This window comes from Oncorhynchus nerka, linkage group LG8, assembly GCF_034236695.1.
Source record: "Oncorhynchus nerka isolate Pitt River linkage group LG8, Oner_Uvic_2.0, whole genome shotgun sequence".
NCBI classification, from domain to species: domain Eukaryota; kingdom Metazoa; phylum Chordata; class Actinopteri; order Salmoniformes; family Salmonidae; genus Oncorhynchus; species Oncorhynchus nerka.
In genome coordinates this window covers 34,442,839-34,459,001 of record NC_088403.1, presented here as the reverse complement: position 1 = coordinate 34,459,001, position 16,163 = coordinate 34,442,839, and the positions used below count along the sequence as shown (strand labels likewise).

At 43.8% G+C, this 16,163-nt stretch overlaps 1 protein-coding gene across 10 annotated transcripts in view; it reads right to left on the bottom strand.

The window, feature by feature from the left end:
• Positions 1-1,863: 1,863 nt before the first annotated feature.
• Positions 1,864-16,163, bottom strand: part of LOC115133173 (non-muscle caldesmon-like) — a 56,324-nt gene continuing 42,024 nt past the window's right edge. For 7 of the 10 annotated variants that reach the window (XM_029666132.2, XM_029666127.2, XM_029666129.2 and 4 more), the window contains 5 exons: positions 14,357-14,491; positions 14,115-14,207; positions 10,085-10,153; positions 6,616-6,652; positions 1,864-3,821 (listed from right to left, as the gene is read on the bottom strand). In XM_029666132.2, coding sequence (XP_029521992.1) covers positions 3,802-3,821; positions 6,616-6,652; positions 10,085-10,153; positions 14,115-14,207; positions 14,357-14,491 — 354 coding nt within the window. In that variant the 3' untranslated portion in view covers positions 1,864-3,801. Of the gene's footprint in view, positions 3,822-6,615; positions 6,653-8,506; positions 8,573-10,084; positions 10,154-14,114; positions 14,208-14,356; positions 14,492-16,163 lie in introns of all 10 variants that reach the window. The other 3 variants (XR_003864174.2, XR_003864173.2, XM_029666130.2) reach the window with 3 other exon arrangements.

Genomic DNA, 16,163 nt, shown 5'->3' with positions numbered 1-16,163 from the left:
CAGGTGCTAAGGAATAGCACATATCTCCCAAATATGTACTGGCATTAATGAAACTCCAACGTATTATTCCAAGCTGACGGCCTTGTCATACCAGATACGAGGCATTTTATGGACAACCTGAAGGTTATCATTACCTTTACAGACAGGAACAGATTCATGAGGTTATATAGTTCTATATTTAACTAACAAATGTCAGAATGCTATCGTGTGGATGAATCATTTGAGATGACACCTTTCCGTTGAAAGATAAATCGTCAGATCATAAAACTAGAGTCACTCCGTTGATATACAGAGGGGTTATTTTGAACAATAATAAACCACAGTTCATCAGCAGGTGTTAGGTGCTATTCCAGACAATGAAGTTGGCTGAGTTTATTGAGCGCCTACATGCTTGTACACACACACACACACACACACACAGTAAATCAATGAATAACATGCCAGTCAAGGCCAGCTATTTTGGACAACGGGTTGGCCAACCCTCTAGAGCTGTACATACAGCACCCATCAACTCCACAGCTTTTAGCAACATGCGCTACATTCCAAAAAATGATCCCATTATGAAACTATCTATCAGAGGAGATGGGAGTCAATCTTAACATTGACCATATTTGCCATGAAGGTAAAACTGAAGCAAACCTAGAGGGCTGGATTAGAAAACCATTACTCCTCACCTCACCCATCCCTCCTTCCCTATGCCCATCCTCTGACCTTACATGCCAGTTCATTACAAGTGAAGTGTATTTGGGACACACACCTATACATAACATACATTTGGACGGAAGTAACTAGCCTAGAGTGAATTTCTTCAACACCAGACTTCAACTCAGTTGAGGACATAGTGTCCCGGTCCGACCTCCAAATAGCTACAACAGAGAACTCCAGCTAAGAGAGATGTGAAGTAGAATATACACCATCTGTTTAAAGAGCTGTGTCTGAAAACGTATTAACTGAAATCCACCAAGAATTCACAGGCAATGAGACTTGTTTCCCTGTGGAATTAAATGTGTTTTGCTTTAATGTGTGCGGTCAGCATTGGGCCCTGGCTTGAGTGCTGGAATAAAATGGTTTGACAGTGGCAGGAATGTTGCGGGTGCCGCTTTCAGCATTAACCAGCATTAAGTCAAAGCCCAAAGCATGCTAACACCCAGTTCCTCCTACAGAAGACTAGCTTAGTGCCCACTGACTGTCTGTCTCGGTCCAGTCTGAGCCATGAGAAGCAAATCAAACAGACGCAAAGAAACAGAATCCATCAACTTTTCTCTCTGGCATTGCCTGAAATGTATTAGTTCAGCATTTCTTAATGCAACAAAAATATGATATGGTCCTTCTTGCACAGAAAACATGTATTCCACGTGCCCAGATTGACATGGGTTACAAAACAGCAGTCTAGCCCCAGAGCAGGCATTCATTCACGCATGCATCCCAGCAAAGTGTCATTGTTACAGTCAAGTCAGGGGTCACAGTCAACAGCCTTACCTCCAAACCACACAGGAAAGAGAAATGGACCTGTCTTATTCTTTCAGATCCAGAAACAGACAACTTCAATGAGACTCTAATGCTCACATAATGCAGCCCTGCCACCCATGTGACCACCTCTTATATCTGATTGGTTAGGGCAGTGAAGTCTATTGTTAGAGATAAAGGAAGCCTGATATATATCTCAACCATTAAAGCAGGAACAAGGTCTTAACAGTGGCTCATCTAATCGGGCTATAGTCAATGTCATGTCATACTCACACAGACTGTTAACATTAATTTGGTTCTGAGTTCCAAGATAGGTAGAGGTAAAGCTGTCTAAGCAGTCAATGATATAGTGAGTTCAGTGTTAGAAAGAAAGAGAAAATAAATTGGACAAATTGGAACAATTTATATATCTCTTTATTGCTGTTGTTGAGTCAACGGTACAAATATTTCATAACATTCATTCTGTAGGAAACTACCCACTACTATAACAAAGTTGTATCTGAAACGACAGAGTGCCTTGCATAGTTAACTCTACACAATAAATGAGGGTGTTTGAAATCAAATAAAATACAATTTAAAAACGGACAAAAAAAAAAGCAAACGACCAAAATATGAAATAACAGCAATGTAAAATAATGTTAGATATTTTGGTCAGACTCCATTGCTCGTATTTCTAAGGAGTCGTGGAATGTGGTTGTCAAGGTTTACACAGAACAATCTTACAATGCCCCTGCTAACCTCCATATAATACCCATATTATCAAAGCACGTCATGCAAAATGAATGAATGAAACGTGAAACATAGAACATCGATAATGAAACGGTAAAAAAAAACAAAAAAAACAGCGGAAGTCATACTGAGTTGGCAACGTGCAAGGTACAGTTTATTCGGTGCACGCAACAACAAGGCTTTGAGACCGTTGCATGTAAAGGATTTGTGCTGTAAACACGACCTTACATACCACTACGGAACTTTTAGGAAAACTCAAACCCAGAACAAGCGTCGAGCGCAATTGTTGGCTGGAGTCAAAATCTGTCTTCTTTTGACTGACTCAATCCTCTGTCATTGTCAATATCGACATGTGCACTTTCCCTTCTTTCAGAGTCCTATAGTTAGTACATCGGATTTGGGCTTAAATGGCAAGGCGACATACGGTTTAAACCAACGCCGTCTCATGGTACAGGCATAGTATATAAATGTGTATCTGGCCTGCCATATTCAGACAAACTCACTGACAAAGCTGAGGTCCTTAACCTCCTGAATAGAAGCCATTGGAGCATGCATGTGAATAAGCTCGGCGGCGTGCTTAGTGGTGTGGAATGTTGTGGGTCAGAGAGTCCTTAAGATGAGGATGTAACTCTTAAGTACACCTGCTGAATTATGGGTTGTTTGAAAGTTTAACAAAGTGAATTTAGAGATTCAAACAGCAGGTACAAAAGCTACAAAGACAGCCGATGACAAAACACGTTTAAAAAAAACATAAATAAATTGAAACTAGGATAATAAACGTTATAATAGCCGTTTTAATATACAACTTTCCTTTAGTTGCTTGCACTGCCTTTCATTGCCTCTTGTCGGTTGGTAGTCACTAAATTTTAGAGTACAAAAGCGAAACAAATCTTGAGTATAAAGCTGTAATAGAAGATACAGTATAATATTCATAACGACGTGTACTTATGTGCTAACACATATTAACTCAGACCATTGTTGCACTAATTGGTAAGACAAAAAAAAAAAGGTGAAATAAGCCAAATGTACGGAGTCCGTATAATCTCTCTCCTGAACTGGTGAACATTAATAAAATAGCCGTGTGTGAAGCTTTGCTTTAAATATAAATTTAAAAAAGAAGTGAGAGACATGGACAGAGCATTGATGGTAGACGTCTCTCTTTGGAACACGGATATGATTGTGGAACTGGACACCTCACATAAAAGCATTTCTCTACTATATTCAAACTACACATGTACTGAAGAGCGCATGGGAAATATATCTAATTTCAATTCAGTTTTTTATCTTCTGTAAGTTTTTGCTTATAACATATAAAACAAATGACCATATCATAAAACATCCAAATTTCACAGCATATTCTTTTGTTTGTTTGTTGTGAAAGTAAGTCATAGTAAGTCGTTGTGCAAAGGCACTACACTGTCATGTGACGAGATGGTTGGTGGCTGTTCGTTTCAGTACAGTGCTTATTAAATAGAATCTCCTGTTTCTCTCCATTCCTTGGGTTCCCTCAGGGTGGTGGTCATATTTGTTTTGGTATAATACATAGAAAAGGAAGAGTCTTGGATTGTCTTGGTCCCCACCAGCCATCAGAAGAAGCTCGTTGTATCATTCGTGTCCCATACCTGCTGAGGGACAGAGACAACTCGATAAGAGCTACAGTCAAAATCTAAGGGTTGAATACTCTAACCTCTAACCTACAGTACCAGTCAAAAGTTTGGACACACCTACTCATTCCAGGATTTTTCTTTATTTTTAGTATTTTCTACATTGTAGAATAATAGTGAAGACATCAAAACTATGAAATAACACATATGGAATCATGTAGTAAGCAATTTTGTTTTTAAACAAATCAAAATATATTTTATATTTGAGATTCTTTAAAATAGCCTCCCTTTGCCTTGACAGCTTAGCACACTCTTGGCATTCTCTCAATCAGGTTCATGATGTAGTTACCTGGAATGCATTTCAATTAAAAGTTCAGTTGTGGAATTTATTTCCTTCTTAATGTGTTTGAGCCAATCAGTTGTGTTGTGACAAGATAGGGGTGGGTATACAGAAGATAGCCCTATTTGGTAAAAGACCAAGTCCATATTATGGTAAGAACAGCTCAAATAAGCAGAGAGAAATGACAGTCCATTACTTTAAGACATGAAAGTCAGTCAATATGGAAAAGTTGCTTCATGTGCAGTTGCAAAAACCTATGATGAAACTGGCTCTCATGAGGACCACCACAGGAAAGGAAGACCCAGATTTAACTCTGCTGCAGAGGATAAGTTCATTAGAGTGAACTGCACCTCAGATTGCAGCCCAAATAAATGCTTCAGAGTTCAAGTAACAGACGCATCTCAACATCAATTGTTCAGAGGAGACTGCGTGAATCAGGCCTTCATGGTTGAATTGCTGCAAAGAAACCACTACTAAAGGACACCAATAGGAAGAAGAGACTTGCTTGGGCCAAGAAACACAGCAATGGACATTAGACTGGTGGAAATCTGTCCTTTGGTCTGACGAATCCAAATTTGAGATTTTTGGTTCTAACCTCCGTATCTTTGTGAGACGCAGACTAGGTGAACGGATGATCTCCGCATGTGTGGTTTCCACCGTTAAGCACGGAGGAGGAGGTGTGATGGTGTGGGGGCACTTTGCTGGTGACACGGTCAGTGATTTATTTTGAATTCAAGGCACACTTAACCAGCTTGGCTACCACATCATTCTGCAGCGCTACGCCATCCCATCTGGTTTGCTCTTAGTGGGATGTTTTTTCAACAGGACAATGACCCAACACACCTCCAGGCTGTGTAAGGGCTATTTGACCAAGAAGGAGAGTGATGGAGTGCTGCATCAGATGACCTGGCCTCCACAATCACCTGACCCAATTGAGATGGTTTGGGATGAGTTGGACCGCAGAGTGAAGGAAAAGCAGCCAACAAGTGCTCAGCATATATGGGAACTCCTTCAAGACTGTTGGAAAAGCATTCCAGGTGAAGCTGGTTGAGAGAATACCAAGTGTGCAAAGCTGTCATCAAGGCAAATGGTGGCTACTTTGAAGAATCTCAAATATAAAATACTTTTTTGGTTACTACAGGATTCCATATGTGCTATTTCATAGTTGAATGAGTAGGTGTGTTCAAACGTTTAACTGGTACTATATGTCTGATGGGTTAAATCCCACATCCATCCATCCACCCACCCACACATACATACTGTATCTATTAGAAAGAGATCTAGGATGTCTCGCCTCAGGACAAAACCATTATGCCTTTACCCACAGTCAGTCAAATTTAGCCAGCTAAAGAGACCTCTGTCTTGGTTGCAATCTTGATCTGGTGTTAAGTCTTTGCAGTATGACTAGAGCCTTCAGTAAGAACAGTTAAGCAGGCCTTTCTGCATGAGACTGGGGTTGTTGCATGCTGCTCAATATGGTGTCAGATGCCTGTGAGGTCCCTGCCTGCCTACCTGTCTCTACTGACATTTATATAACTGACGCCTGTCATGTTGTCATTTTCCCTTCTCTCAGCGACAACAAAGAGGAGGGGGTTGTTGAATACAAGGTGTGTGTGTCGAGAAACGTTGGATGTGTGTAGCTATTTCAAGTGTCTCTCTCTCTCTACTTTAACACATTTAGGATTAAAGTAGAGAGACAGATTGTCTTGGGTCGAGATTTTCAGAAAGCACTAACTATGGAGCCACACCGTGCCTAAACTGTGAAGTCAGCTTGTTATATTGAGTTTGCCTCTCCTCTGCTAGCCCCTGACAAAATGAGGTGTATGGCGTGATAATCTTCCACCACACGAGCTAGTAATGTGTCAACCCAACAGCTGTTCATTTGTTCACAGCCTGGAAGGTCCGACCCCAACAATAGAATCCAGGTCGGAGTAAAGGAGCAGAGGGGCGAGTGGGGTTGATGCAGGGGAGTTGAGGGCGGGGGGTGGAAAACGACACATTACACAGACACGCCCGGCATCCCTGAAGGTCAAACAGTTCTCTCTTCCCGGGACAAAAGGAGTTGTGGCGCGCGGGCCGCTTTGGAAATAGAACACAATGCGAAAGTGGCATCTGAAAACGCCATCGCCAGAGAGCCAAACAGCAAACACAGATCATTTACAGCTGACGCCAGGTCCCAGGGGCGATAGTGTTACAGGGTGGGAAGGAAGGGAGTTATGGGTGCTGCTGGGCCACATGGTCGACGGTAAATTACAACAGGCTTCTTTCCCTGTCCCCTTTCAGATGGAGCAGAACCCTTTAACCTCACCGTCTCTGGGTGTGTATTGTCAGTAGAGCACAGACTTATGAATAACGTAGACACAAAGACATGCATAGGCCCAAACAAGATGGGCACAGATACACACACAGTCAGTCACCTTTGACCTCAGCCTAAGGCTTAAAACTATGTTGGTAATGGTAAGAGAATGGACTCACCGTTGGCGACAGATTTATTCTCCCCTCTGCCAGTCACCTGAGAGAAGATAGGTGGAGAAATAAGTCAAGAGAGAAAGTCATCTGAGGTAGCAGTCACTTCAACAGTCCATTTAGTCAACGCTGCCATTTCCTGAGAGAAGCCGTGTGCACTGGAACCTTTCGATCTCAGGCCGTGGTTCGACCAAATGTACCTCTTCTACATTAATAGGGAAGGGTTGATGTTCAATTGAGTAGGATTTCCATTATTTTTAGGGCCTTCGGTTGAGAGGTTTGAGACAAGAGTACAAATGCCACAGTAATGAACCATGAAGCTTATTCCAGCCAAACGGGGGATTTGGGGAAACAACATGAACAGGGTTCACATCCTGCCCAACACATCCAAACCCTGCATTCACATCCCCAAACACACAGCCACACAAAGCCTATCCAGCAAAGCCCGGTCGCGGTGGTTCGTGGACGACGTCTCCCATAGTTCCCTGTTGTAACACTGTCCTGCCTGTGTCCCAAATGGCATCCTATGCCCTATATGGTGCAATACTTTTGACCAGAGCCTTAAAAGGAGTGCACTATATAGGGAATAGGTTGCCACTAATATCCCGCCCGCTCCCATGAACTCATCCCAAGCCCATCAGGCTCCTACGTCCCCTATCCCCCCATACAGCTCCCCTGACATCACCACAATTTGTGGTTAGTTAATAACACAGCTCATAACCGCTAGCCCGCTACCTTCCCCTGCGCCACGCCTGGTTTACGTCAGCACTAACCAGTAGTCTAGTGCCCCTCCAGCTCTATGTGGCTCGCCACAGCATTGGACTGCACTGCTGGCAGGCTGCTGTACTCTGTCTGTGTGTTCCGCTATAGGGAGACAGCAGAGCAAGGCATGCCAGGGCCTATTTCACAAGCCTCTCTGCTCCAGGGGCCAAATTTAGAGCCATTCCATAAATAAATATAATTATTGTGTCTTTTATCGGTGAAACATCATCCTAGTAAATAGCGGAGGCCACTTGGTGGGGTTGTGGCCAACACTGTGGTCGTTGGAGCGCCATGGGGTCCTGTATTGTGAGGGTCACAGTAGAGGTTGGAAATAGCTGTCCTTTCAACTGCCTGTTCAGGATGTGGTTAAAAGGAACCACACATACAGTAGCAAGGATTGGTTCTGCTAGCAAGGCCCAAGTGTATGTATTATGTGTAAAATGAAGTGTACCTCTACAACAACATGAACTGAAATATACAGAAGAGTAGAAAGGACTATACAGGAAGAGTGGGTGCTGTTGTGTCTAAGAGGGGAAATTAAAGGATGGAAAACAATATAGAACAGCCATTTTGTGAAAGGCACTTGAGGCACTAATTACCCATAGTATAGTATATTTAAGCAATACGGCATGGGGGGGTGTGGTATATGGCCAATATACCACGGCTAAGGGCTGTTCTTAAGTATGATGCAACGCGGAGTGCTTGGATACAGCCCTTAGCCATGGCATATTGGCCATATACCACAAACCCCGAGTTGCCTTATTGCTATTATAAACTGGTTACCAACGTAATTAGAGCAGTAAAAATAAATGTTTTGTCATACCCGTGGTATACGATCTGATATACCACGGCTGTCAGCCAATCAGCATTCAGTGCTCGAACCACCAAGTTTATATATTTCAATAGCACAATACATGGCCCATAACATTGACTTCTATTTACAGTGCAGCTTTCCTGGTTCCAGATCTTCTTGTGCTGCCTTTCCAACTCCTATGGTCATTGCTACAAACAGATCTGGGACCAGGCCAGAGCAAATTATTACCAGTAAAAGAGAAGAAGACCTGACATCATAGTAGACTGAGGTCATTCCAGTGATAATATTAGTGCAGTGAAGTTGACATCTTTAAAACATCTTTACCTCTCCAGGGTTTCCAGACTAGTTAACGGTGAAGTCAACTAGCTAAGAGAGCTCTTCTTCAGAGCTCTTCAAACAAAAACAAGACAAAGCAACAAGCCGTTGTTATCCCCCTAGCTGGAAAATGTACATCATATGATATTATTAACTAACAGATGAATACTACAGGGCCACAAAACACTCCCCAGGTATACTTTTAAGTGTACTGTTGTTGTGTGACATGTGAATGTACTGTAGAGTTTACTGTATATGTGTCCTAATTGAAACCCTATTCTCTATGTAGCGCACTACTTTAGACCAAGGCTCATAAGGCTGTAGTATATTTTTTAATTTTTTTAATAAGTGCTCTGTGTAGGGAGTAGGGTACCACTTGGGACACAACTGTGTGAGAAAGGATGATGGTACAAATTCCACTAATTTTTAGGATTTTTGCTAAGTTTTGACATCTGTAACTATACTAACAAAAATATAAATGCAACATGCAAGAATTTCAAAGATTTTACAGAGTTACACTTCATATGAGGAAATCAGTGAATTGAAATAAATAAATTAGGCTCTAATCTATGGATTTCACATGACTGGGAATACAGATATGCATCTGTTGGTCACAGATCCCTCAGGATCTCGTCACGGTATTTGTGTGCATTCAAATTCCCATTCATAAAATGCAGTAGTGTTCGTCGTCCGTAGCTTATTCCTGCCCATACCATAACCCCCCCGCCACCATGGGCACTCTGTTCACAACGTTGACATCAGCAAACTGCTCACCCACACAATGCCATACACGTGGTCTGCGGTTGTGATGACAGTTGGAAGTACTGCCAAATTCTATAAAATGACGTTGGTGGCGGCTTATGGTAGAGAAATGAGCATGAAATTATCTAGTAACAGCTCTGGTGGGCATTCCTGCAGTCAGCATGCCAAATGCACCCTCTCTCAAAACTTGAGACATCTGTGGCATTGTGTTGTGTTACAAAACTGCACATTTTAGAGTGGCCTTTTATTGTCCCCAACACAAGGGGCACCTGTGTAATGATAATGCTGTTTAATCAGCTTCTTGATATACCACATCTGTCAGGTGGATGGATTATCTTGGCAAAGGAGAAATGCTCGCTAGCAGGGATGCAAACAAATTTGTGCACAACATTTGTGAGAAATAAGCTTTTTGTTGTTTATGGAAGATTTCTGGGATCTTTTATTTCTGCTCATGAAACATGGGACCAACACTTTACATGTTGCGTTAATATTTTTGTTCAGTGTACATTCTTCATGGCATTAGCCAATGGTCTAAACTCAGGGGTGTTTTCAGGTGTGTGTGTTTATGTACATGAACACTTAGAAAAAAGGGTTCCAAAAGAGTTCTTCGGCAGTCCCCATAGGAAACCCTTTCTTTTGGGTTCTACATGGAACCCAAAAAGGTTCTATCTGGAACCAAATAGGTTCTCCCTGGAATCAAAAAGGGTTCTTCAAATGGTTATCCTATGGGGACAGCTGAAGAACCCTTTTAGGTTCTAGATAATACATTTTTTACAAGAGTGTATGTGTGTGTGTACTATGAAGAGTTCAGGTGGTTCGGGTTACCTTGGCTGGGGAGGAGCCCTTGTTTTCCCACAGACTTCTCTTGTTGGTCACATCTCCTGGCTTTAGGTCCTGCAGAGAGAGAAAGGAGGGATGGAAAAAGGGAGAGAGAGAGAGGGGGGGGGGGGGGGGGGGCCTTGCATCAGTATCTGTAGTCCCCGTCAACTCACATTCAAGACACACAATTCCAACAATGGCTGCAGTATTTTAGTTGAGGAAACAGAAGTGCGTCAACAATTGGGTTGTAATACCTGAGGTTCTGAGAAAAGGGATGGGAGAAGAGGCAGAAAGAGAAGTCCAGCAGAAAGAAGGAGGGATGACAAAGAGAAGGATTACCCCAGAGAGGTGCTGAGTTAGGAGGGGAAAGGAGAAACAGTCACTTCAGATTGAAGAATGGAAGAAGCTTCTAAAGGAAAGAAGACCGAAGAGCGACAGTCAGTAAAGAATATTTTAGAAATGCAATTCTGTTATGCTCCTTTTAACCACAAGAGGGAGACAGATGTTGCAGTCATTTCAAGACATCATTTGTCAGCAGGCAGAGGCAGACCAGACCAAACATTCCCAGAGAGCAAGTCAGTCACCCATATCAGAATCTATATCGGAGAGCGATCATGACTCATCAATCAAGTCTTTTATGTCAATTATTTAAGTGAAAGTCACTTTTAATGTCCATGTAAAACTCACAGGGGTTCTTAGCTGGTTAAAAAGCTACACATCAAAGGTTGGCAGTAGGTATCATGTTACCGACCGTATAACCAGCCACACCAAACCACTCACAATACCCGGGCCTTCTGCACCACTTCTTCTCAACACCACGTCACCATGGCAACGGCCCTCTAGCGGCCACATGGTGTATCACTACGCCGCCATGATCTATGACTCCGACAGAGGTTATGGCAGTGGCTACTGTATGTACGTTTGCATTCTAGTGCTGCCCTCACACTGCGCCTATTTGAAAACAGATCTGGGCGTAGCAACAAACGTCTTACAATAAACACTGTGTAAAGTTTAAATTATGGTGCAGGAGAGGACTACAGAGATTAAAGGACTGGGCTGCGTCCAGAATGGCACCCCTATTCCATGCACTACTTTTGAACAGATCCCTATGGAGTACTCTAGAAGTGCTTTTCCATCGAGACTTAACCCAAACCAGTGGGCCACCAGTTTTACTTAACTTTTGTTTAACTAGGCAAGTCAGTTAAGAACAAATTTCTATTCTACAATTGACGCCCTACCCCGGGCCAAACCCTCCCCTAACCCGGACGGCGCTGGGCCAATTGTGCTCCGCCCTATGGAACTCCCGATCACGGCCAGTTGTGATACAGCCCGGGATCAAACCAGGGTCTCTAGTGATGCCTCTAGCACTGAGATGGAGTGCCTTAGACCGCTGCGCCACTCGGGAGCCCCAGAGTTTTGAAGTTCTATGGTAATGTCAGCTCTTGCATTATTGTGTTTCCATCAGTGTGACACGACATTTCAGTCATTTAGCAGACACTCTTATCCAGAGCAAATGACAGGAACAGTTAGGGTTAAGTGCCTTGTTCAAGGCGACATCAGCAGATTTTTGTTTTCACCAAGTCAGCTCAGGGATTCAAACCAGCAACATTTTGGTTACTGGTCCAATGCTGTTAACCACTCGGCTACCTGCCGCCTAAAGACTTGTGACTAAAGACTTGTGGCGAGCAGAATCAACAACCTCTGCATCATTCAAGACTGTTGCTTTGTGAGAAGGTGTTAAAGTTTACCGTTTACAATTGTTACGTAACGGTCAGCTGAAAAGTACCCAGGGGCCTTGGCTCCAAATTAGAGCAGGTTCACCATAGCCATGGCTGAGTGAGACGCGGGCGCCGGTCCACGTAGATGGAAACAGAAAAGTCTGAGTCTGCTGGGTAAAATACTGGGATAAATACGGCATATGGGCCCTGGTCAAAAGTAGTGCACTACGTAGGGAATAGGGTGCCATTTGAGATGAAGCACTGGTATGTTGGAATGCATCCATGCAGCCCAGCATGGGAAGCAGCCTGTCTGACTAAAGCCCTAAGTCCTTCTGATAACCAGCATGTGATCCATGGTAGGAACCATGCCACATTTCATACTAAACTAATACATACTCCGATAATATGTGATATGTACTTTTTACAACACAAATAAATGACTGCGGTTATGTGCTATGTGTTTTTCCTTCATGACTTCATGGTTATAACTATACTGTGCTTTGGCAAAGTGGGTGGGGTTATATCCTTCCTGTTTGGCCCTGTCCGGGGGTATCATCGGATGGGGCCACAGTGTCTCTTGACCCCTCCTGTCTCAGCCTCCAGTATTTATGCTGCAGTAGTTTGTGTCGGGGGGCTAGGGTCAGTTTGTTATATCTGGAGTACTTCTCCTGTCTTATCCGGTGTCCTGTGTGAAAGTTAAGTATGCTCTCTCTAATTCTCTTTTTCTTTCTTTCTCTCGGAGGACCTGAGCTCTAGGACCATGCCTCAGGACCACCTGGCATGATGACTCCTAGCTGTCCCCAGTCCACCTGGCCGTGCTGCTGCTCCAGTTTCAACTGTTCTGCCTGCGGCTATGGAACCCTGACCTGTTCACCGGGCGTACTACCTGTCCCAGACCTGCTGTTTTCAACTCTCTAGAGACAGCAGGAGCGGTAGAGATACTCTTAATGATCGGCTATGAAAAGCCAACTGACATTTACTCCTGAGGTGCTGACTTGCTGCACCCTCAACAAATACTGTGATTATTATTATTTGACCATGCTGGTCATTTATGAACATTTGAACATCTTGGCCATGTTCTGTTATTATCTCCACCTGGCACAGCCAGAAGAGGACTGGCCACCCCTCATAGCCTGGTTCCTCTCTAGGTTTCTTCCTAGGTTTTGGCCTTTCTAGGGAGTTTTTCCTAGCCACCGTGCTTCTACACCTGCATTGCTTGCTGTTTGGGGTTTTAGGCTGAGTTTCTGTACAGCACTTTGAGATATCAGCTGATGTAAGAAGGGCTATATAAATACATTTGATTTGATTTTGATTATAACTCAACAGCTCATCCACTTTGCTAATTTTCTTTTAATATGAGTTATATTTCAAATTCACTAGGTGACACTAGACTATTTCTCCCAACAGGGCACATCATCTTACTACCGCTCCAATATTTGCAGGCAATTATTAATACAAGTACAAAAATACATGGTAGCTAACAGCACTTCTCAAAACTATTAGAAAATACTGTATACACTGAGTGTACAAAACATTAAGTGCACCTTCCTAATATTGAGTTGCAACACCACCCCCCCCTTTGCCCTCAGAACAGCCTCAATTCATCGGGGAATAGACTCTACAAGGTGTCAAAAGAATTCCACATGGATGCTGGCCCATGTTGACTCCAACTCTTCCCACAGTTGTGTCAAGTTGGCTGGATGTCCTTTGAGTGGTGGACTATTCTTGAGACACACAAGAAACTGTTGAGGTGAAAAACCCAGCATCGCTGCAGTTCTTGACACATTCAAACCGGTGCGCCTGGCACCTACCTACTACCATACCCCATTCAAAGGCACTTCAATCTTTTGTCTTTCCCAGTCACCTTCTGAATGGCACACATACATAATCCATGTCTCAATTGTCTCAAGACTTAAAATCCTTCTTTAACCTTCATCTACACTGATTGAAGTGGATTTAACATCAATAAGGGATCGTATATTTCACCTGGATTCACCTGGTTAGTCTATGTCATGGAAAGAGCAGGCGTCCTTAATGTTTTTTACACTCGGGCTAGTTCACGGAAAGCCCTATCCATCATCATTAAATGAGCTTAAGTCTCTGGTCTGATGAATGCTTGCTTACACTACAGCTCAAGTGCAGGAGCAACACTGAGTTGGGACCGCACATATACTATGTTTCATAATGAGTGTCTGTTCGCTGTCTCCCTCGAAAAAGACGTTGTTCATCTCAATAAAGGATAAATATAGGATTAGATAAAGAGGTGCAAAGAGGACAAACACACTGTAGAGTAAGTGGTTGTCGTGGAGAAGACCTACCGCGGGCCTTCCTCCCGGCGTTTTGCTCTCGGGGGTTTTATTCAGCCAGTCGTTGATGCGGCCCGCCACACCTATCTTCATCCCAGCTGCTTCCTGTGTGTAGAGGAGGGAACAGAAAAAAAGACATGGGCAAAGTTCAACTCCAGCAGAACGCCCTGGGCTGGTCGTCATCGAGGATGAACAGGAAGTGGCAGTGAAACGAGTCTCTGCCCCCCCCCCCCCGGTTGTTTCCCGGTCCCCACCTTGTACGTGCCCCCGCCGCCCCCGGGCGAGTTGAACACGCTGCCTTTCTCCCACATGCTCTTAATGTTGCGTATCCCATCTGTCACCATGGGCAGGTCCACGGCACCGGAGCGTGGGGACCGCATATCCTTGTTCTGTATAGGGAGAAGGGAATGGGAGACTATGTTAGTGTTGGATTCAGAGTGGGGAATGATCGGTGTCGGCAAAGGAGAGAAGAGAAATGTCTTATTGCGTTTTCGTATCTGGAATTCTTTTTGTGACTCGTTTAAAATGGCCGTGAGGAAGGAGCCATACAAATCAAATCAAATTGTGTTTGTGACAAATACAATTTCACTTTACAGTGAAATGCGTACTTACAAGCCCTTAACCAACAATGCCGTTTTAAGAAAAACAAGTGTTAAGTAAAAAATAGGAAATAAAAGTAACAAATAATTAAAGAGCAGCAGTAAAATAACAGTAGTATGGCTATATACAGGGGGTACCGGTACCGAGTCAATCAATGTGAGGGGGCAAAGGTTAGTCGAGGTAATTGAGGTAATAATACACAGAGAGTAGCAGCAGAGTAAAAGAGGGGGGACAATGCAAATAGTCTGGGTAGCCATTTGATTAGCTGTTCAGGAGTCTTATGGCCTGGGGGTAGAGGTTGCTAAGAAGCCTTTTAGACCTAGACTTGGCACTCCGGTACCGCTTGCCATTCGGTAGTGGAGAGTACAGTTTATGACTAGAATTGCTGGAGTCTTTGGCAATTTTTAGGGCCTTCCTATGACACCGCCTGGTATAGAGGTCCTGAATGGCAGGAAGCTTGGCCCCAGTTACGTACTGGGCAGTACGCACTTATCTCTGTAGTGCCTTGCTGTCGGAAGCCGAGCAGCTAACATACCAGGCAGTGATGCAACCATACTCTCGATGGTGCAGCTGTATAACTTTTTGTGGATCTGAGGACCCATGCCAAATCTTTTCAGTCTCCTGAGGAGGAATAGGCTTTGTGTGCCCTTTTCACGACTGTCTTGGTGTGTTTGGACCATGATAGTTTGTTGGTGATGTGGACACCAAGGAACTTGAAGCTCTCAACCTGCTCCACTACAGCCCTGTCGATGAGAATGAGAAAGTGCTCGGTTCTCCTTTTCCTGTAGTCCACAATCATCTCCTTTGTCTTGATCACGTTGAGGGAGTGGTTGTTATTCTGGCACCACACGGCCAGGTCTCTGACATCCTCGCTATAGGCTGTCTCATCGTTGTCGGTGATCAGGCCTACCACTGTTGTGTCATCGGCAAATTTAATGATGGTGTTGGTTTTGCTACGGGTCGGTAGACAATTAGGCAGGTTACCTTAGTGTTCTTGGGCACAGGGACTATGGTGGTCTGCATGAAATATGTTGGTACTGGTATTAGACAGGGAGAGGTTGAAAATGTCAGTGAAGACACTTGCCAGTTGGTCAGTGCATACTCGCAGTACACATCCTGGTAATCCGTCTGGCCCTGCAACCTTGTGAATTTTGACCTGTTTAAAGGTCTTACTCACATCGGCTACGGAGAGCGTGATCACACAGATTCTCTCATGCATGTTTCAGTGTTACTTGCCTCGAAGCGAGCAAAAAAGTAATTTAGCTTGTCTGGTAGGCTCGTGTCACTGGGCAGCTCTCGGCTGTGCTTCCCTTTGTAATCTGAACTAGTTTGCAAGTCCTGCCACATCCGATGAGTGTCAGAGCTGGTGTAGTACGATTCGATCTTAGTCCCATATTGACGCTTTGCCTGTTTGATGGTTTGTCGGAGGGCATAGCGGGATATCTTATAAGCTTCCGGGTT